This window comes from Triturus cristatus, chromosome 4_2 (genome assembly GCF_964204655.1).
Source record: "Triturus cristatus chromosome 4_2, aTriCri1.1, whole genome shotgun sequence".
Taxonomy (NCBI): Eukaryota; Metazoa; Chordata; class Amphibia; order Caudata; family Salamandridae; genus Triturus; species Triturus cristatus.
Window position 1 is genome coordinate 119,178,102 of NC_140586.1, and position 21,259 is coordinate 119,199,360.

The window sequence follows — 21,259 nt, forward strand, 5'->3', positions numbered from 1 at the left end:
CTTGAGCCCCCCTGCTTGTTGAGGTAATACATCGTTGTTGTGTTGTCCGTCTGTACAAGCAGGGAAGTGGTTTGAAAGGACGGGTGGAAGGCTTTCAGCGGCAGATGAACAGCTCTGAGTTCCAGAAAATTGATGTGATACGTGGATTCTGTCTGAGACCACGTGCCTTGGATCTGAAGGTGGTCCGAATGCGCTCCCCAGCCCTGGAGAGACGCATCTGTCACAATGGTCTGAGTCGGTATATCCTTGTGGAATGGAATCCCTTTGAGGAGATTCTCCGGTGAACACCACCACTTCAGGGATTGTAGAGCGTGTTGAGACAGTTGGATCCTGTCCTCCCAGCTCCCTCGTCTCTGGTCCCACCGATCCTCCAGACATTCCTAGAACGGCCTCATGTGGAGGCACGCATGTGGGGTGAGAAAGATACAAGAGGCCATCGACCCCAGGAGAGAGGACACCTGCGGTGATTAAATGGACATGACAGTCTGAGCTTTCTGAAGGATCGATAAGCATCGCTCCTCCGAAGGACACACGCTTGCCTTGAGAGTATCGATGGAGGCTCCCAAGTACTGCAGACACTGAACAGGAGTCGGGACAGATTTGGAAATGTTGATGTGCAGACCCAATTGGCTCAACAGAGCAGCCGTCCTGTTGAAATGTAGCTGCGCCTCCTGGCACGTGGATGCTTTGATCAGCCAGTCGTCCAGGTATGGATAAACAAACACCTTGTTCTTTCTTAGGTGTGCTGCCACCACCGCCATTCACTTTGAAAAAGTCCTGGGAGCAGACTTCAGGCCGAACGGAAGTACTGTATACTGATAGTGGTTGGTGCCGACCAGGAAACGCAGGAACTTCCGATGCTTCTGGGCAATGGGGACATGGAAGTACGCGTCCTGCAGATCTATGGCGCAGAGCCAGTCTCCTTGATGCAGCGGAGGATAAATCTGGTGCAGGGACAGCATATGGAACTTTTCTCTGCAAATCCATTTGTTTGCTTGCCGCAAATCCAGAATGGTCCTGAACTCGTTTTTGTCCTTTTTCCGCACAAGAAAGAACCTCGAGTATAGACCCTTTCCTCTTAGAGATGGAAGAACAGGCTCTATCGCCCTTTTTCTTAACAGGATATCGGCCTCCGCTTGGAGTTCGTGTAGCAGGTATTGTGAGCGAACTGGTGGAATAGCTGGAGGAGGGCTGATAAAGCGTAGACTGTATCCATTGCAAACAATATTCAGCACCTACTTGTCCTGAGTAATTTTTCTCCACTCTGCCAGGTAGTTCTGAATGCTTCCTCCCACCGGAGTGGGTAACAGAAGAGGGGGAAGTAATCCCTCAGGGCTTTGACCCAGCCGGGCCCTTGTTCCCTGATGTGGACTGTTGGTAGCCTCTGCCCCTTTGACGTCTCTGAAAAGGCTGCCGCTGAAAGTTCTGCTGCTGCTGTCCAGCCTGATGACCCTGCACGCGTTGGCGCTGGGAAGAATAATGTCGTTGGTAGGGGCGGAAAGTCTTACGCTGTTCTTTGGGCTTCTCCAAGCCAACAGCCTTAAGTGTCTCAACTTCTGCCTTCATGCGAGCCATTTCCTCATCTGCATGGGCACCGAAGAGCGTGGAACCCGAAAAGGGCAGATTAGCAATTCACTGCTGTGCCTCCGGTTTAAGGGAGGTAAGCCACAACCAGGCGTGTCGCCTCAAAGTCATACTGTGACAGTATTCATGGGCTGCCAGAAGAGAGATGTCTGTAGCCGCACTGATGATTTGGTTTGACACCATCATGCCTTCATTAAGAATCTCCTGAAAGTCCTCACGCTTGTCCCTAGGGAGGAGTTCAAGAAATTGCTGGAGAGACTCCCATAAGGAGCGGTCATAGTGGCCCAAAAGGGCATAGCTTGCTGCCTTCATGGAAGTGGTTGCTCTACTGCAGACCTTCCTCCCCGCCAAATCCAGTCTGCGGCTTTCTTTGTCCAGTAGTACAGTGGACGATGGAGCCGTAGAGTGCTGCTACTTAGCCGCCACCACTATAACCGAATCCGGCCGCAGGAATGCGGGGTCAGAGTCCGGGGGCCTGTACTTCTTTTGAAGCCGTGATGGAGCCGACTTCACAGAGGTAGGCGTCAGGAATAGTTCCATAGCCGGTTCCTCCAAACCGGGCACTAGAGGAAGCAGAGGACGAGAGAGTTGCTTCTATTGTAGCGTCTCGAAGATGACAGAGGTGGACGGGGCAGGCACAGCCAGGGCGATCCCTAGTTTAGCCGCTCCTCTCAACAGCACGTCTTGAAATGTGGCGATGTCATCGACCGGTGAAACCCTCGTAGGAGGAGAGTATGACAAGGTCGGCGAGTATCTTCCACCACTAGAGGAATCTGTGTCCCTGGTGTACCTGGAACGTGACCGCTCACGGCGGTGACGATGTCTAGACCTGGTAGAAGATCTGTGCCGGCTACCAGAGCTGCTGAGGCGGTGGTGGTGGTGGTGGCGGAGGCGGAGCCAGAGGCGGAGAAGGAGGAGTTGGTGGTGGAGGAGGCGGAGGAGATGGAGGCGGAGGAGGAGGAGGAGGCGTCGCCGTCAGAGGTCCTGGAGGCGACAGACGAGGGACCCCAGGCTGGGCTGTTTCCGGAGACCTAGATGGTGACTAGGTCCTGGAGTATTCAGAGTCCGAGGTACGAATCACTCTCCTCCTCTTACGGGCAGGCCTTGAAGAGGGTGCTCTAGAGGCAGTATCCCCTGATGGAGAACACCGGTGCCGCCTTGACCTAGGACTGTCAGATGTGGAGATGCTAACCACAGAGTGTGACAGGCTCCTCGAAGACGACTTCCTTCTCGACGTCGACTTTCTTCTCGACGTCAACTTCCTTCGCGATGTCGACCTTTCCCTCGACGTCGACTTTTCCCTCCACGTCGACTTTTCCCTCCACGTCGACTTTTCCCTCCACGTCGACTTTTCCCTCCACGTCGACTTTTCCCTCCACGTCGACTTTTCCCTCCACGTCGACTTTTCCCTCCACGTCGACTTTTCCCTCCACGTCGACTTTTCCCTCCACGTCGACTTTTCCCTCCACGTCGACTTTTCCCTCCACGTCGACTTGCTCCTCGACGGCGAAGATCTCCTTCTCGACAGCGACCTGCGTGTCGACGTCAACGGCGGTGTCGCCTTGACGGCGAACGCCGATGCCTTCGGGACTCAGATCGACGACGATGATGTGTCGATGTCGTCTGTGATGTCCTCGACGTCGACCTCGTCCGAGGTCTCGACGTCCTTCCCCTCAACGCCAAACGTCGACGCCGTTTAGACCTAGAGTCCTGGGTCGACGGGGAGCATATCATCGTCATACCTTTCGACGTCGACCGGTGTCGTTTTTGGGCCTTCTTGTGACTGGGGAGCCCCCCAGAGGCCGAAGCACGGGAAGTGGAAGATGAAAGGTTCCCTCCATGCCCGAGGTCCCACCTGCATCCTGATGTCTTCTCTGCTCCAGGCCTTGAAGACTAATCTTCTCCCTGTCACGCAGGGTCCTCCTGGAGAATGACTTGCAGATGACACAGGAGTCAGGAACATGAGAAGATGGAAGACAGAGTATGCAAATCCTGTGAGAGTCTGACTTGGCCTTCTTCCTGCCACACTCCGGGCACTTGTCAAATAGAGCTGGCATTTTGACAAAAAGGAAGTGGCTTAACTGGCCAAAAAGGACAGCAAATGGAAGATAAAGGCCCCAGATGCCGAATGAAACACAAAACTTTCAAAAAAGCTCCAAAAATTGAAGAATACCAATAAAGGTAGAGCTCAATGCTCCAGGGTCCTGCTAGCAGGAGCCGGAAAAAAGAACTGAAAGTAACTTGCCTTTGGCTGTGCATCATGGGATACCGAGGGTCTCTGGAGGGTTCCTTAAAGGCACCGTATACCTTTTGCAGACACATAATGGCAGCCTATGGGGCTTGTCTGTCCAACCCTTCCTCTCTATCATGACAAAGGATTTTTGTGAAGGGGAGTTTCTCTTGGTGTGAAACTTAGCAAAATGTGCACATTTAAATATTATTTGGCTATCTTTTTTGTCACATCAGGATGAAGTGCTGGCCAGTGTAGCCTTGCTAATGTCAGGCTGCATTATATGTCTTTGATTTTCTCTTAAGTGTCTATAAAGGACTGCAGAAGAGGATAACTTAAGAGACTATTTCTATTGCTCCAGAGTCCACGCACATGGGCGGGACTATTCACAGATTATGACTATATACAGAGATCCCCTACTACAGAATGGGATTATCTGGATCAGTTCTAAATTGGTTCACTTCGTTCCTCCAAAACAGATTGCAACGATTTAAGGTCAACCACTCATTGTCCAAACCCGTCCCAGTCAAGTTAGGAGTCCCACAAGGTTCTTCACTTTCCCAGACACTGTTCAATCAATTCATGGAACCACTCACTGAAATTCTCAACTCGTCTAACGTGTAATATCACATGTACGCTGACGACACACAATTATACCTTAAGATCCATACCCTAGAAGACATCAAAGCGCTCATCACAACTCTCGGAAATACTCAGACCTGGCTGGCAGAAAACCATCTAAAACTGAATGCCCTCAAAACCGAATTCCTCCTAATCGCGCCTCCCGCCCAAGTACCCATAATGCAAGAATGGATCAAACACCTTACTGCACTCAACTGCCAACCTCTCATCGTTGACTCAGCAAAATCGTTGGGAATTACACTGGACAGAAACCTCAATATGCAAAAACACATCAGCAACGCAACAAAAGTAGCAAACTTTCAGATACATACTCTGAGGAAACAAACCTTTCCTGCCGGAAAAGGACTTCAAACTGGCAGTACAAGCTTTAGTCTTCCCTAGAGTTGACTACGGAAGTGTCTCTTTCTGCGGCTTGCCAGAGCTTCAACGGCCCCTTTAAGAGCCTCAATCAACGTGGCAGCAAGACTCATCACTGGCTCCAAAAGAAGTTCCCACATATCTCCTGACCTAACATCCCTTATTTGGCTACCTTTTGAAGCCAGAATACATCTGAAAATAGCATGTATGACACAAAGCCATTCACCACAACACACCTAGCTATCTGGTACAGAAACTGGCACCCTCATGTGGGGTCAGATCTTCAAGAAGTGCTAAAAACCTTCTACTGAAACCGCAAAGATTGAACAAGAAGCAAACATATACCCGAACCTTTTCAGGGATGGCGCCCAGAATATGGAATGCTCTACCCCCAGAAACTAGACTTAATCTCTCTACGGCATCTTTCAAAAAAGAAGTGAAATCGCTTCTCATGGCTAAATGCACTTGAGCATGGACTACTGTTATTATGCTACCCAACGTATCTTCTACATAGAACATTTTATTGTCTACTGTCCAGCCATGTTTCCTGGATACTGTATCTATATTTTGCATGATATACATTGAATGGTTTGTTATTACCTTATACCCATGTATCTATGTTAGGAAGCTTATATTATCATGGACCATCACTGAACCTGATGTTATTTACTTTGCACCTATGTAACTATGACACCTACCATGTAAAGTGCTCTGACATCAGCAGGGGTCTGGTTCGCGCTATATAAAACTTTCAATTAAATAAAATAAGGGTGAGAAGGGTTAGTACCCACACTCTTCCTTTTAGAGGAATGTGGTAGTCCTCAGGTAGGTCTATCTTCCGTTTTTTTGGAAGAGTGGCACTAATCTGTCCTGTTTCAGGGTTGATCAGGAGTTTTTTCTGTTTTGGATCCGAAGACAGGGCATTGGGCCGGGGTTCTTTAGACGGAGTGTCTTTCTCCTTAGTTGCCGGTTTTGGCGTTGAAGGTTTCGGCTCCGAGCCTTTCTGTGTCGAAGGTGGAATCTTCGGCAACGGTGGTATTGTGACCAACACATGTTTTGACTTGGGTTTCGCCACCGAAGGTGTTGGTTCGGCTTCTCTTTCTGTTTCAGAGCCGGGCCCGAGGTCGGGGTGTCGGAAACTTTTTGCCGGTGCCGACCTTGTCCCTAAGGCAGAGGAGGGACCGGAGCCTTTGTCTTTGGTTTTTGAGGGGGCAAAGGGGTATCTTTACTGACGGTACGCTAAGTCGCAGTAACCTGCTCCTCTTCTTCAATGTCGGAGTCGGCTTCGGACACGGAGATATGTTTTTCCTCGGCTCCTTGAGCTTGATGTTCTGTGTCGGAATCTTCGCCGAAGATGTCCGGTGCGGAGCTGCTCTGGTGTTGCATTTCGTGGCGTCGAGCCCGACGGTCAGGAAGTGTCTTTTTCGAACGAAATGATTTACAACCGTCACAGTCTTTCTCGTCGTGTTCCGGGGACAAGCAGAGGTTGCACACTTCGTGCAAGTCGGCATGTGGAAATTTAGCACGACACCCAGGAGAGAACTTGAAGGGAGTCCGTTCCATCGACTGCAAGCGCGGTCGGCGCGGGTAGGCCTGACGGCCTGCCACGAGTTTCCCGATCGAAGGCTTTCCAAAGTGAGACGATACGCGTCGAATGGGGAACCACGATCGATAACAATACCGTCGAGGGTAGTGGATTGCGCGTTGAAGGGGTCCGAAAATGGTGCCGAACAGGAGCGCAGCAATACACATCCGAACCCGATGGCGGAAAAAAACAATCTACGGAGCGGTACGGAGCCGCCTTAGTGTTGCATATAGTGACGTCGAGCCCGACGGTCACGGAGCGTCTTGTTTGATCGAAACGATCAGCACGAGTCACTGTCTTTCTTGCCTCGCTGTATTCCGGGGGCAAACAAATTGCACACTTCATGCAGGTCGGTGCGCGGAAACCTGGCGCTACACCCGGGACAGAGCATGAATGGAGTCTGTTCCATCGTCTGCTAGCGAGCCCGGCGCGGGTAGGCCCAACGGTCCTCCACGAGTTTTCCGATCGAAGATCTTTAAGTGGAAACAATACGAGGAGAATTGGAAACGCGATCGAGAAACAATACCGTCGAGGGTAGTGGATTGCGCGTCAAAGGGAACCTGAGAAACGGTGACGAATCTGAGCGCAGCAATTCACATATGAACCCAATGGCGAAAAAAACCAATCTAACAATGGAGTCGATGCCCATGCGCACTATCACCAAAAGGAAGAGTCACCTACCTCATGACTGGAAAAGACTTCTTCGAACAAAAACAAAGTGCAAACATCCGGACCCAACACTAGATGGCAGGCTGTGCACAGCATGTGATCTACAGCTCACATGCCTCGAACATATGATTCCCACCAGAGTTAGTCTGTGCCATCAGACTATTTGTCTATTACGAGGGGAAAAGATCCTGGTTTTGCCCAGGTGCCCAAGAGGATGTCTGAGAGGGCTTTGTTGAATGGGAGCAGTGGTTATGAAGAGGGCTTTCTTTGCTGCAGGACTTCAGTGAGTACATTTGTTTTAACCGTCACTGAGGTAATCTGGACATCAAGAACATCTGCTGCTCTTTTAATCACCAGGGCTAAAGAAACAGATTACTCCTTAAAGGGGTCAGTTGGGGAATAAAGTCCTATGTCTGGATAGGTGTCAAGGCCACTGGCCTTCTGTAAGTCCAGAAATAGATTCTCATTATAGTGGAGATTCATCATCACCTTCATCCTGTTGCTCCGGATCTAAAAATCTATGTGGCAAAGGAAGAGTAGTACAATCAAATGCTGTGGAATAGGTCGACTTTTATAAGAGTTGTGGCGGATTTGCTACCAATTCTAAAAAGGGCTATGTGTTTGTTCTGTGGCATCAGCAGTGCTGGCTCCTGAGGATCTGGCACGGTATTCTGCACAGGAGCAGACGTCAGAATAGGCGTCTGCCCTAAAGTTGGGCGGATGCCAGAGTGGGGGTGAGAGTCAACATTGGAGTCAGGGATGGATCTGCAGCTGGTATTCCGACTAGAGACCTCTGTGGATCCATGGGGCCTGAAGGCGCTCCAGAGGATCTGGAAAATTTGCAGCATAGCGTCTTTGAAGGCCTGAATCTGCTGTGGTGTGAAACTTGGGCTAGATCGGGACTGCTATGGGCGGCGAAGTCCATGTGACGTCTCCTGTCATGTTTTAATGTCATGTGTTTCATCTTTTTTGACTTACCGGAAGCCTTGGAGTGGAGTGAAGATCTCTCTCAGGAGCGACCTCAGGAACGAGAATGTGTCCACGTCCCCAACTTAGACAGCACTTTCAAGCTTTTCTATGGTGCTCCTTGACAAAGACTGGCCTTACAGTCCCGGATGGCCTTTAGGTTTTTCCAAGCGCATTTTTCACATGGCTTTGAGTGATGTGAGGAGCCGAGACACCAGAGACAGAACTCATGTAGCTCCATCACTGACATCTATTTGTTACATTCTCCACAGGGAAAAGACATACTGCATATTGATAAAATTCTTTAGGAAAATGTTTTCTATCAAGTGCCAGAAATAGAGGAAAAGAGCTTTGGATCGGCATCGGAAGGCACGGAAAGAAAGGAACTGGATTCGACCCATGGAGGTTGCGGTCACTTAAGGGGCACAGTGAGGCTGATGTGGAGCCGCACAATGCCACTTATTGGCTCACGAGGGAATTGCTGAAAAAAATATACAGATCCAGTCTGTCGCTTAGTGGTATTCACAAGTTGACAAAACTGCGGTTGGACATATCCATGAGAATCATTTCTTTCTTCAACTATTATCAACTATTGTATTTTGCCTCTGCAACCAATTTGGAGGCTGCTTGAAACGAACCACAACATAGAAAACTGTTACTTAAAGTGTATTAAAAAAGGATAGACTAAGAGCATAACCATGCCTGAGATCCTGATGTAGTCGTTATTGTTAGGTGGGATTGATCAACAATTTATCTTCTTGTAAGTAAGAACACCTCACATTCAGTGACACTTTACCTCATGTGGTGTGTCCTTCGGGCAAGGTAGGCGCTGTCCCCGATCCAGGAGCTCAATCAGCCTCACCACTGTCATCTGCCCCTGCGTGATCCCAATCATATCCATGAATTTCTATAGATTGTGAGAAAGAAGGGAGCCAGTTCGTTAAGAGCTGTAAACATACAACCACTCTCTTATGCTTCGAAACAAGAAGCACATTTCTTAGTCTCTTATGCTCATAATCTGCTCACTGTCCACACCATTGCACTCTTTTTAGCGCACCAGAACCTAACCGTTACTTTAGTGTGTTCTCCCTCTAGCGCCAACTAGAGAGTCACATATCTGTCAAAATGTTGTGACATCAGGGCAACATTTGCTGCGTTTTGAGACTAACTCTGCAATTCAAAGCCCTTACACATGCCACTTGCATTTCTTCCCTTGAAACACAAACATTTTATTTTACAAGTATGAATACAAAGCTGAAATCTATAATATCTTAAACATTTAAAAATAAAAAGACTTTGTAAGTGTGAAAAGTCCCTAACTCTACAGTGTTTGCAATTAAATTAACATACACATCTCTATTCTTTTTGTGAGGATTGCTTACCTAGCGGTAACAATGTTTCAGCGAATGCTATATTCCTCTTGCAGTGTAACAGTACTCTGAAAAGTCACCAGGTATAAGACAAAAACAAAAGTATCTTATAACAAGAATGTGTGCCTGATAATGATGTATTCATCTAAGAAAAGCCAATTTGCTCAAACCGGTACTGCCAACATTAGTTTTTGTGTGCCCCATCTGATGAACTTAATTTGAGGGTGACTAGAAAATGAAAGGATGTAATACACATTTTAAGTGAAACACTATTAGAACTTTGAAAGCAACATCTTTTACTGCAGGTTTTCAGCTTCTGAATAATGAAAATCTCCATCCTTAAAAAAACATGGTTTGCAGGAAAAATTGGCTTAACATAGTGTTTGCCCACATCAAGAATTAATGTTCTCTAACCATACTCTGAGGAGCCTGTGTAAGTGCTAGATAGGTCTCCTGGCATTCCTCTTGTCAATGTCAAGTAGTGTTAAAAGCATGGTACTTGATCTAACAGGATACAAACCCTTCACTTTATTCTTATAACTGAGAGCATTGGAAGAGACACTCCACCTTGAAAGGACATGCTGTGCGAATGTCTCTTCTTTGACTTACTCATTACTCATATAAAAAAACCTCATATGCGCATGCCAAAATCATATTGTTCCACAAAACAATCAAGGGGAACAGTGCAAAAGACTCCATCCATAATCTCTGGCACAGCACTCTAAAGGCCAGGCCACCAAACCACACTGAAAGTACATAAACTGACTTAATACTCACCGCAAGAGGGCTCTCACTAGTCTCACAGTATGTCAGTAGTTCATAAAGTGTAACCCCAAAGGACCACATGTCTGAGGCATAGAAAAATTTACACTCTTTCAGACACTCCACAGCATACCTAAACAAAGATGGGAACAAAACAAACATGAGCACATTGGATTGGTGCAGAAAATCAGACTTGCTGGTTAGCCAAAAAGAATATATCAGTCAGTAAATTTGAACAAAAAGGACTTACAGGAAAAAGGAGTGGAATAAGCTAGATGTGCCTGGCTGTAATAATCGGTTATCTATCTTTCCAAATTGACTTTGAAGTAATGCATATTTTCCCCACATACACTGCACAAATTTAACACAACATTTCATCATAAAGTCTGCATTACCAGAATACTGGACTATCTCCATCTTCTCGCACCCGGTAGTATTCATGGCCCTCTGGAATGGCCTTAGCTAGGCCAAAATCCCCAATCTTCACCACATTTTCATTCTCCACCAGCACATTGCGGGCAGCAAGGTCTCTGTGGATGTAGTGCTGGGAGTGCAGATAGGCCATTCCCTACAAAAGGATGAAAAACAATACATATCAGTAACAACAGCTCATCAGCGCTGGTATCGTTGATAACAGTCACTGACTTTAACTATGCGTCAGGCCCAGAAAAACAAGTTACTTACTTAAGGTAACCCTCTTTCTGGTGGATACTCTATCCCACCGCAGATTCCAAATCTTTAGAATACTCCCCAGCTGCCAGACTGGATCAAGAAGATATAAATAGCATTGCTCTTACACGCTGGTAGGTGGCAGTGTATGACTCTGTGATGACCTTGTTCCACCCTGGAAGTGACAATGAAGCTGCAAATAAGAGGCACCCCTGCAAGTCTATGTCAGTTGCTTGTGTCTGTCCTTGAATGCAGGGCCAAACAATAATCAGAGATATCTATGAGCAGATCTTTGGTTTGAGACCTTTTTATATAAAAAGAGACCATTCCACAGAACAAGAGGGTGGGAGGGCAGGGAGGAATCTGTAGTAAGACAGAGTATCCACCAGAAAGTGTTACAACAGGTAAGTAACTTCTTCATCAGAATGATACCACAGATCCCTAACCTTTTGACTAGATCTCAAAGCAGCATCTCCCAAGATGGTGGGCCTGTTGAATGGCTCAGGTCAAAATGTCCCACAGAAAGGAATAGACGAAATGCTCTTCTCGTCGGACCAACCCGTTCAGGCAGCAGTGCTTCATGAACGTGTGCCCTGATGCGGCATATGTCAAGAACAGGCACTCCACATGCCAAGGCAGTGGTAGCAGCTTGGCTCTGGTGAGATTCGCCCTCAGTCCTTCTGCAAACTGCGCTTCTAGGCCAAAGCATAGCAGATCTTAGTGCAGAGGAATGCCACCTTGACACAGTCATTTTCTGCACTGCTTCACATTTCCTTGCCCCACAGAACCCTACAAAGATGTGTTCATCCACCCGTGGTCTTTGGTAGATCAAAGTAAAAGCTCAAAGCTCTTTTGGGGTCTAGCTGATAAAGATTCTCCTCCTTTCTGGAGGGGCGAAGCAGAGCAAAGTATGTTAGGAGAGAGTCGGATTTCCAAAAGTGTAAATATGTCACTACTTTTGACAAACAAGGATGTCCTCGTACTCAAACCACTTTATCTGAGAAAAAGGTGGTGTAAGGCAGCTGTACTGAAAAAGCTTGGAGTTCACTCAGATGACAAGCCAAAGCCAATGCAACCAGGAACACAGACTTCAGAGTCAAAAGATGTAGTAGATAGCTTAGCATTGTTTCGAAGAGACTACAAATGAGGAAAGTGGGGACTAAACTGGCATCCCACTGTGGAATCACAAAGAGTCTGATGGAAAACACAAGTCAAATCTTTTAGAATCCTCATCACAACAGTTAATTTGAACAAGGACAGCTGGTCTAGAAAAGCTGAAAAGGGCTGACAAACAATAACATTAGGGGTGCCCTCTGCAAGTCCTTGCTGGGCTAGAGATAAAATAAGCAAGACATTCAACAGTTTAGCCTGTAACAGGTCTCTATTGCGAGTGCCACACCAGGCCACAAACTGGTCCCACTGCCAGGTGTAGACAAACTTTGTAGAAGGGCACCTGGCAGCAAAGGATGACATCCACAACTTTGTAAGATCGAATGCAGTCATCTGCTGTTGCTCAATCTCCATGCATGGAGGTGTGATTTCGCAGGTTCAGGTGTACTACCTTGCCCCACTGCCCCTCCTGAAGCAACAGACTAATTGTAGAAGAGATGTTCATAGTCAAAAGTTATGCACACCAGACCGGTCCTGACAAATTTGGAACCTCTAGGATGACTTGTGCCTGGTCATTCCTTATCTTCTTCAGATTTCTGGACAGGAGAAGCAGTGTTGGAGAGGCATACAGGTGTCCCGTGCTCAACTCTATCAGGAATCTATCTAAGAGAGAGAGCATTCTTGAAACTGCCTGCATGCAAAAGCTTTGACATTGCATGTTCTCGGCGGTAGCAAAAAGATCCAGCCAGACTTCTCCCAATTGCTGGAAAACTCCACGGGGTGTAACTGCCATACGTTATATGTCAGGTGTCGCTGACTGTGTGCATCTGCCTTCGCATTCAAAGATCCTGCCAGGTGGTTCACAACTAGGGAAATGCCCCGACGCTCTAGCCAGCTCCAGAGAGGGAGTGCCTCTGAGCACAGGACCCTACCCCGCCCTGCTTGTTGCAATACCACATGACGACGGTGATGCCCATGAGTACCTGAACCAGTCTTCCTTTGATGGACAGTAGGAAGGCTTTCAGCACCTACTGAATGGTCCACAACTCCAACAGGTTGATATGGAGTTTTGGAAGAGGACACAGTTCTATTGCACAGTGGAAAAAAAGATTAATTTTAAGAAATAACTTGTCAACTGATGAGGAAAAAGTTGGAAGCAGACTCTGAATCCACGTGCAGAGGCATGAAAAGAAAGTAACTGGCGTTGACACTCAGGGGTGGTGCTTATAAGGAGCTCCATCGTCACTTGCGGGCGGATTAGAGTCAACGTGGATCCACACAGCACAACCTAAATGCGAACAGTAACAAAGCTGTTTGAATCTTAAATATCCTGTCTGGTGCCTGGGGATATTTTAAAGGTGAGGAATCTGCAATTAGAAGTACCCATTAAAATTCAGAGCTGTGAAAGGCTCTTGGAGAGTGAAGGATTTAAGCATGTGATCTTACAGAACTCCAAAGATAGAGAAGAAACATTATTTAACAATAACTACACTTCTAAGCATTCATATCTTTCAAAGATTCACATGCTTGTGAATTCCCACCCTGACGACTGGGAATAGTTGAAACTTGCAAATCTATGGAAGACTCAATGCTGGAGACAGACTTGCTGGGTACTTGTAATTCCAGCTGTGCACCTTATTTTCCCGCATAGAACTGCAAGCATGCATCATTCTAAAACCAACATGGCAGAAGAATGCAAAATGTTAACCTATAAAAAACTGATCAGTGTTACCTCTCCTTTTTGATTGAAACCTTAATTTAGAACCAGCCTCTCTCTCCAAAACTGCTACTCCAATCTTCTTCCCTTCCTCTCAGAACTTGGCTTCACCTATGTCTTTCTATTTATCAACATTACATCACAAATTCATTAATACAACTAGATCTTTGTTTTACATCATGAAGACATAGCCTATCACTTTTAAGGCTCAAACCGTTATTTGCAGAGCCATTTTTGATCCGGCAACACACTTTACATCCTTTACTGTGTTTTCACAAATCTTGCCTAAAAGACACAGCCAATGCTAATCTTAGTGTATGCATGTGTACTCACGGACAAAAGAATGTTCCATGATCTAACAAAACATCAAGAAACAGCCCTAAGCAAGCGCAATTAAACTTGAAACAAAAGGTTTAATTTCAAATCTTTTTATGCAGGAGCCACTCTATACTATAGATTTATTGATTCATTCCATCCTCCTTTTGACCAAAACCCATCACTCTCCGGTATGTGATCAGTCATGCAGAACCTTGTTTTCCTTTCTCCTTCTCTGCCCTAGATGGATCTGCTACCCCAGCACGGATTTCTTAGCGGCCTTGTTAATCACAAACCCAAAAAAGTGGGATAATAAATTCTCTGTAATGTAATACTAAAGTCACTTCAATCTGTACAAAGACAGCCTAGGCTCTTCTGTGTGCATACAGACATGTATTTACCTCGCAGATCTGTTGAGCAAAGAGAAGGATCTGTGCCAAGCCGACCTTGTGTTTGGGCAGGTAGTCCCGAAGACTCCCCAAGGGGACATACTCCATGATCAGCTGAACAATCTTCTCTCCTGAAGCAAGAGTGCACAGATTCAGAAATGACAAGCTTTCTGGCAGACTAGCAAAGCATTAAGAAGTACATGAGTTGTTATATTATCTGACAACAGCTGAAACCAATTGGGCGATAGAGCATCAACTCGCACAACTTTATTGCCACAAACTCCCTTAAAATATTCCATTTATTTTTTAACATTGCTTCTGTAAAATTCTTTACAGCTACCCCCAGTGGGGTCATAAAACACTTTGTTTTGCATATCGGCACCACCATTCTTTTAACACGTTGCCTTCTATGACTGGAAATGACTACAGCTCTCCTACGTTGAGATCTTTCATAGAATCACATGCTTGCATCATTCTTTGTAGTCGAAGAGAGATCCCCACAGTAATAATAAACAGCAGTGTAGAACAAAAAACTCAATTAGAAAATCCAAAGCAGCCTCGCCTTAATAGCACAATAACCTAACTGAGAAGACCCAATCTCCAGCCAAAGAGATGCCAGCTCGGCAGAACACTCCACCTAGAAACCACCAGACTTCAGATTTCTATTGCACCAGAATGAAAGTACGTACATTACATGAGCCTCTGGCTGCATACAAATCTATGAAAGATCCCAACACTACAGAAGGAGAATGCTATTTACCCTATAAGCACATGTTTAAGCATGTAGTGCTGTACATTCACATGATTAGCATACTCCTGCCATCTAGTGTTGATGCTCGGATCTTTACAAGTTGATTTTTTAAAGAAGCCTGTTGAGTCATGAGTTATGGTGTGACTTCTCAGTGTACACCGCACATGGGCATCAACTCCATGTTAGATTGTTTTTGCACAGCGAGTGAGAATATGTATGGCGTATCGACGTAGGCATCACAAGTCAAATGTAGTGTGCAGTGAAATACAGTAAGCAAAATACACAAGGTTGAGGGGAGGATGGTACATGTAAATCTACGGCACTTAATGCTGTGAACAGATGCTTACAATCTAAGTAGCATTTTCTGTTTGTAGCATGTGGTTGTAGATACACGTGCTTAGCATAGACTGTAGAACACCTCCTGAAGAGGTAGCCGGCATGTAATTAAAACAGATGTCTGGAAGAAGGTTCTTAACACCGTCTGGCCCACCATGGACTGTTGATGGGCTACGTTATCCACACAGTAGTTCTCGGTAGAGGAATGTGCTGTTAACCAGGTGGCTATCTTACACATTTCCTACAAAGGCCATGGTTGCTCCTTTCTTGTGAGTGGAGTGCACCCTGGAAGGAGCAGGTAGAACCCTCTTTACTTCATGATAGGTATGAATACATTTAACTATCCACCATGCTAGACCTCCCCTGCAGAAAGGATGCCCTCTTTTTATGCTTTGCAAAAGAGACAAAGAGCTATTCCAATTTACAGAAAATCATGGTCTTGTCAATGCAGTACATAAGAGCTATTTTGAGGTCTAGTGTGTTCAGTGCTCTTTTAGCAACAGAGTTTCGTTGAGGGAAAAAACATTAAGCTCTAGGGTTTGGTTAAGGTGGAAGGACTATAGCACCGTAGGGAGCATCTTGGATAGTTAAGAACAACCCTGCCCTTGAGGACCTGGACGAACGGCTTGTGCGAAGTGAGTGCCTGCAATTCACTAATGCATCTAAGAGGTAATGGCCAAAAGGAAGGCCACCTTCCAGGACAGGAACAGAAGAGGGCATAATTGAACACGTTACTTACCTTCGGTAACGGATTATCTCGAAGGGACTCTATCTAGCTGCATTCCTTACCTTTGAATTTCTCAGGCGTCAAGCTGGAGCCACAAACTTTGCGCCGCAGTCGGGTAGCTCCATTCGGCTCCGTGTGACGTAGTCGGCACCGTCAGTTATGACATTGCGGTCACTTACATAGGTGCCACTCAGGTGCAGGGACATCAGTACTCTTCATTTTTTCCACACCAGAGGTGCAGAGCCTCGAATTAACTGACGAAAACGTGTGCAAAACTAAGGAGCTGAAAGGGGAGTAATCCTAGTCCTAACAAAATCAGTCTCCAAAGCGGAGAGGCATGGATGGGCCTGTAAGGAATCTGCTGCTAGACAGAGTTTCTACAAGATAGTGTGTTACCTAAGGGACAGCTGGTAAAGGGTAGGTCCCACACCGGGCAGCTCGCGGACCGCATTTGGTTCCCCTTGCAACTTGAGCGAGTTCAACCAGGCTGTCCCTGCTGTGGCACCATTACCTTAACCTTTAGGTGCTGATTTGTTCTGGATGGTATTTTTCACCTCACTTATGATTTGTTTTTTTCACACACTAGGACTACTGAGGAATCCTGACATAAGGGGACGTGACTTTGATTGCTTTCCTCCCTTGCACTAGCTGCCGCCCCCTTCAGAGTAGATGAGGTTTATAGGTCCTGATGAATTGCAGAGATCCTTACGATCTTTTACATAGCCAAGAAACATGTTGGCCCTTTGCACAAATCACTAGAACTGACACGGTCCAATTTTCCCTTCTCAGTTCACGACTTTTGAGTCTGTTTTTACTTATGGCCCAGGTACTCCTCGAATAAACTCTTTTTGGAGAATCCAAGAGCCATTTTTAAATCACACTCACATAGTCCCTGCTCTACTCACTTCACATAGGTCGCCCTCACCTAAACTATCTATCTTCACAACAGCAAAACTAAGAAACCTCTGGCAAAGAGCCCCCCCTGCGGGGCCATTTGGGCACTGCAGCACCGGTCCAACGAGGAGCTGCCCTATGATGAAGCATGACACCCCTCGGGGTGTTTGAGGGCCCTTGCTCCTTATTGGAGCTATTCCTGGACAAGCACTAACTACCCTGTCCTGCCTAGAACTTACTAACTACTGCCATACTGATGTGGTCTGCCCCCTTTTCCTCCTTCCAACTCCCTAGGAACAGCATACTCTTTGTCTTTAACCGAAGGTAAGTGACCTGTTCATCTTATAGAGTCTTCTAGCTGCAGATTCCTTACCTCTGAATTAGATACCCAAGCCATACCATTCGGGTGGTGGGTTGTGGACTAATACCTTACACTAGGAAGTCCTGAAGGACCGAACAAGCAAAATGCACGTCCCTGTGGACCTGACTGTCCAGGAAGAAGTGCTTGGCAAACATGTGCAAAGATGCCCATGTTGCTGCCTGACAGAGTTCCAGGAGTGGAATACCCTGAACCAAGGCCATTATCGCAGCTTAAACCCTCAGGGGGCTGCTTCTTAGCCAATGCATAACAGAGATTAACCCAGCGAGAGATGGTCCTTTTCTGCACTACCCACCCCTTCTTAGTTTCTAAGTAAGCCACAAAACTTGGTCGTCCACCCGGAACTCTTTTGTGCGGTCAAGGTAGAACGACAACACTCTTTTTGGGCCCAGACGGTGGAAACTCTCCTCTTCCTTAGAGAGATGAGGGGGAGAAAAGAGGGTGTACAGCGTGATAGACTGAGCCAGATGGAATTTGGTCACCACCTTCGGCAAGAATGAAGCACGGGTGCGAAGCACAACTTTGTCTGGAAAAGACATCATGTAGTGAGGCGTACTGGATAGCGCCTGCAACTCACTCACCCTCGGGGCATATGTTATCACCAACAGAAAGCTTGTCTTGATGGTAAGCAGCCAGAGGGGACAGTTGTGTAGAGGCTTGAAGGGAGCACACATAAGAAAAGTGAGGACCAAATTAAGGTTCCACCACGGCATAAAAATGGCTTGGGCGGAAACAAGGGAGCCAGCACCTTCAAAAACCTATTTAAAATCGGAGACCTAAAAAGAGAGGGTTGGTCTGGCAGCCGCAAAAAAGTGGATAGAGCAGAAAGATAACCCTTAAAAGTACCCAACGCAGAGCCCTGCTGGGCAAGGGTAAGAATAAAAAGAAGAACAGAAGAGAGAGAAGCAGAAAGAGGGTCAATAGACCTTTCTGTACAGTATAATACAAATTTCTGCCAACAGTAGGCAAATACCGTGTTAGGGGAGGACAGTGGCGTAACTAAACTTGAGGGGGCCCCCCTGCAAAGTACATGGAGAGGGACCCCCATTCTCAACGTCAGTCAAGAGCTCTCAGGCCAGCGACCAGCCATACTGCAGGGGCTCACCCCAGCTATAAAAAAAGGATTCTGGTTCCTCCATTGGTCACTGCCGCCCTTTTATTGGGCGATTTAGATATATCAGTAAATACTGCTGCTGCGCCCTCCAGCAAAGTTACATAGCACTGCCTCCAGCCGCCCACCAAACACATCCTCCTACTTGATGACCGACCTTCAAGCAAAGCCCGCTCAGTTAACCACCTCCAAACACATCACTGCCTTCGTGCCTGCTACTAACGCATCCATTAACTCTACTCTCACCCCTACGAAACCCGCAGTTATGCTTTTCTGCCCGCCTTTAAAACCATCCCTCGGATGTAACTGCGAACCCGTGACCGTCGCCCACTAGCCCCCTGTCCACCACCGACAGAAAGGCTGATGGCTGGTCCCCATCTAACCACTGCCTACCAATAAAGACAGAGCCTTTCAGCTGCTGGTCTCCCCAATGCCACTATAGAAGTTTGAAACATGTTAAAAAATCTCTTCAACTTACCACCCGAAAACAGTTTTTCCTGCTAGCCTCTACGGCATCAAAGCCGTTCCTGCTACTTTTCATACTCTGCATGATGCACACAATAATATTAAATGTACAAAGTGTCCGATTTTTGTTTCCTCACGCCAACATTAATTTACACTATGTACCCCACTAAACCATACCTTCTGACAAAGGCAAACCTGATCCCATGTGTAGCACCAGTCAGCAAGTACCCCAGGGACAAACACCAAAGAGAATGCGCAATTCATGTAATTAAACCTGTAGTGACAACATAGCATTACCCCACCCACTGTCAGCCCAGCAGAGTCTGCAATTGCACAGTAGCCATCAATGCCGGCAACATCTAAAGCGCATATCCACTTCCTTTCAATGGCAGCTCCTGATACATATACCTATGACTTCTGGGAGGCATCTACCACAGACCACAGCATTCTTTGTCTCCGTAAGACTAACTGAATGCTGTCGGCGAACGCTTCTCTTCCCCCTTTCTTACTAATAACTAATGGAGGATAATGAAAAAAATATATAGTATTTTCTTATGCAATTAGCGTATCAAGCACTTGCTGCCCGCAGTCCTCACCAGATCCACACATATCAATATTCTGCTATTGCACCTTCCTGTCAAACCTATTATCTGGAGATGTTTTTTATCCCTTCCGTGAACTGGGAAAAGCAATACCTTGCACGAAAACAAGTCCCTTTGAATCCTTTGTAATTATACAGGCTCGCAAAGCACTTACTTGTTTTACTAACTGTCGTTGCAAAGCAAACAGGTAACTCATTCTAGGATTGGAATTACTGCTTAGAAGTGTGGATGTTAATACTGAGACGTAGGATGATTTTTTGCATTTCTGCCAGACACTTGTTTTTCTCTGCATGCACACACAATGCAACATTACAATTTAGCTTAAATTGTTCAGAAATGTACCGGAAGGTAAAGAAACAGCCCATATTATTTTTACAAATAAAAATAGACAAACGTCCACTTTATATCCCATGACATAAAAGCCTTAGCGTGCACAGCTTGTCCAAATCCACGCCACCTAATTCAGCCCTGCCAAGTACCACGCATCTGGAGTTAGACTAACGCATTTCGAGTACCAGTGCTGCTAATCAATGCTGGTGTAGTATTATTTCCATGTGGCCGCCGTCTGTTTTCAGGTGCTTTCCCTGTCTCCTAAACGCAATGCGGTAAATTTCGTTATGCAGTACAGCTGCCTGTGTGGTAGTCCTGTAATGAATGTCCCTTTCCTATGCCCACAACATTTTGCCGTATTTCCGTAGTATGTCCATGAAGTTAGGTCTCGCAAGGATATGTTGCAGGCACGCGCCATGCACCGGCAGCCCTGCAATGTCAGACATTTCGAGTGCGACATATGCAAGGACTGGTTCCTGACAGGAGCTAGGGGCTTGAGAAGGGCACCGGAGCTCTGGAGTGGGTGATCTGACCCGGGATAACCTCCGCCACCTCGCGGGGAGCGATGTGCAAAAATGGCCGCTCTGCATGGAGGAGCCAAGATCTAAGATTCCAACACGATGACATCACAGCGCTGAAGTGCCCAATTTAATTGCTGTTTTGTTGTTGGGGGAACGGAAATAACGATGAGTAAGTGTTAAAGGAATAACATGCGGGAGTCTGTTTCCAGACCGATTCCTACTTGTTTGAGGCAAAACTTTCACATGGCGGTAATGCACAAGTTACTACTTGTGTAGCGATATATCTGTAAGAGACATTAGTTAGTGATAGATCCTTACCTTAGAATATCCCCAGGCGTCAGACTGGATCCGGAAAGTTTTCGTCAGCAGTATCCCTGTGCGTTGAAAGGTGGCGTCATGCAGCTCCACGTCCATCGCTGGCGTCGTAAGCGCCGAGATGACGTCACGGAGACTACTTAGGCGCCACCCATGCGCGCTGACGTCAGTTCTGTACACGACTTTCTTCGCCAGGAAAGCAAAGCCATGCAAGAAACTGACCACTGGTGCCATGAAACTAGGGCCCTGAAAAGGATGACCTTAACCTTAGAAATCAGTTCGCAGAACGGGGAGGAGGGGTGTGGCGGTAAGGAATCTATCACTAACTAATGTCTCTTACAGATATATCGTTACACAAGTAGTAACTTGTGCATCTGAAAGAGACACGTTAGTGATAGATTCCTTACCTTAGAATAGATACCCCAGCAATACCTACCCCGGAGGTGGGTCTGCGAACCAAAAT

The 21,259-nt window shown here is 46.6% G+C and overlaps 1 protein-coding gene across 2 annotated transcripts in view; it reads right to left on the reverse strand.

Annotated features, from left to right (window-relative positions):
* The window catches only part of TYK2 (tyrosine kinase 2), a 597,160-nt gene that overhangs the window by 19,368 nt on the left and 556,533 nt on the right, over positions 1–21,259 (reverse strand). For both annotated transcript variants that reach the window (XM_085600754.1, XM_085600753.1), the window contains exons 22-25: positions 14,378–14,496; positions 10,561–10,733; positions 10,181–10,298; positions 8,830–8,940 (exon numbers count right to left, since the gene is read on the reverse strand). In XM_085600754.1, the coding sequence (XP_085456880.1) occupies positions 8,830–8,940; positions 10,181–10,298; positions 10,561–10,733; positions 14,378–14,496 (521 nt within the window). The remainder of the gene's footprint in view (positions 1–8,829; positions 8,941–10,180; positions 10,299–10,560; positions 10,734–14,377; positions 14,497–21,259) is intronic.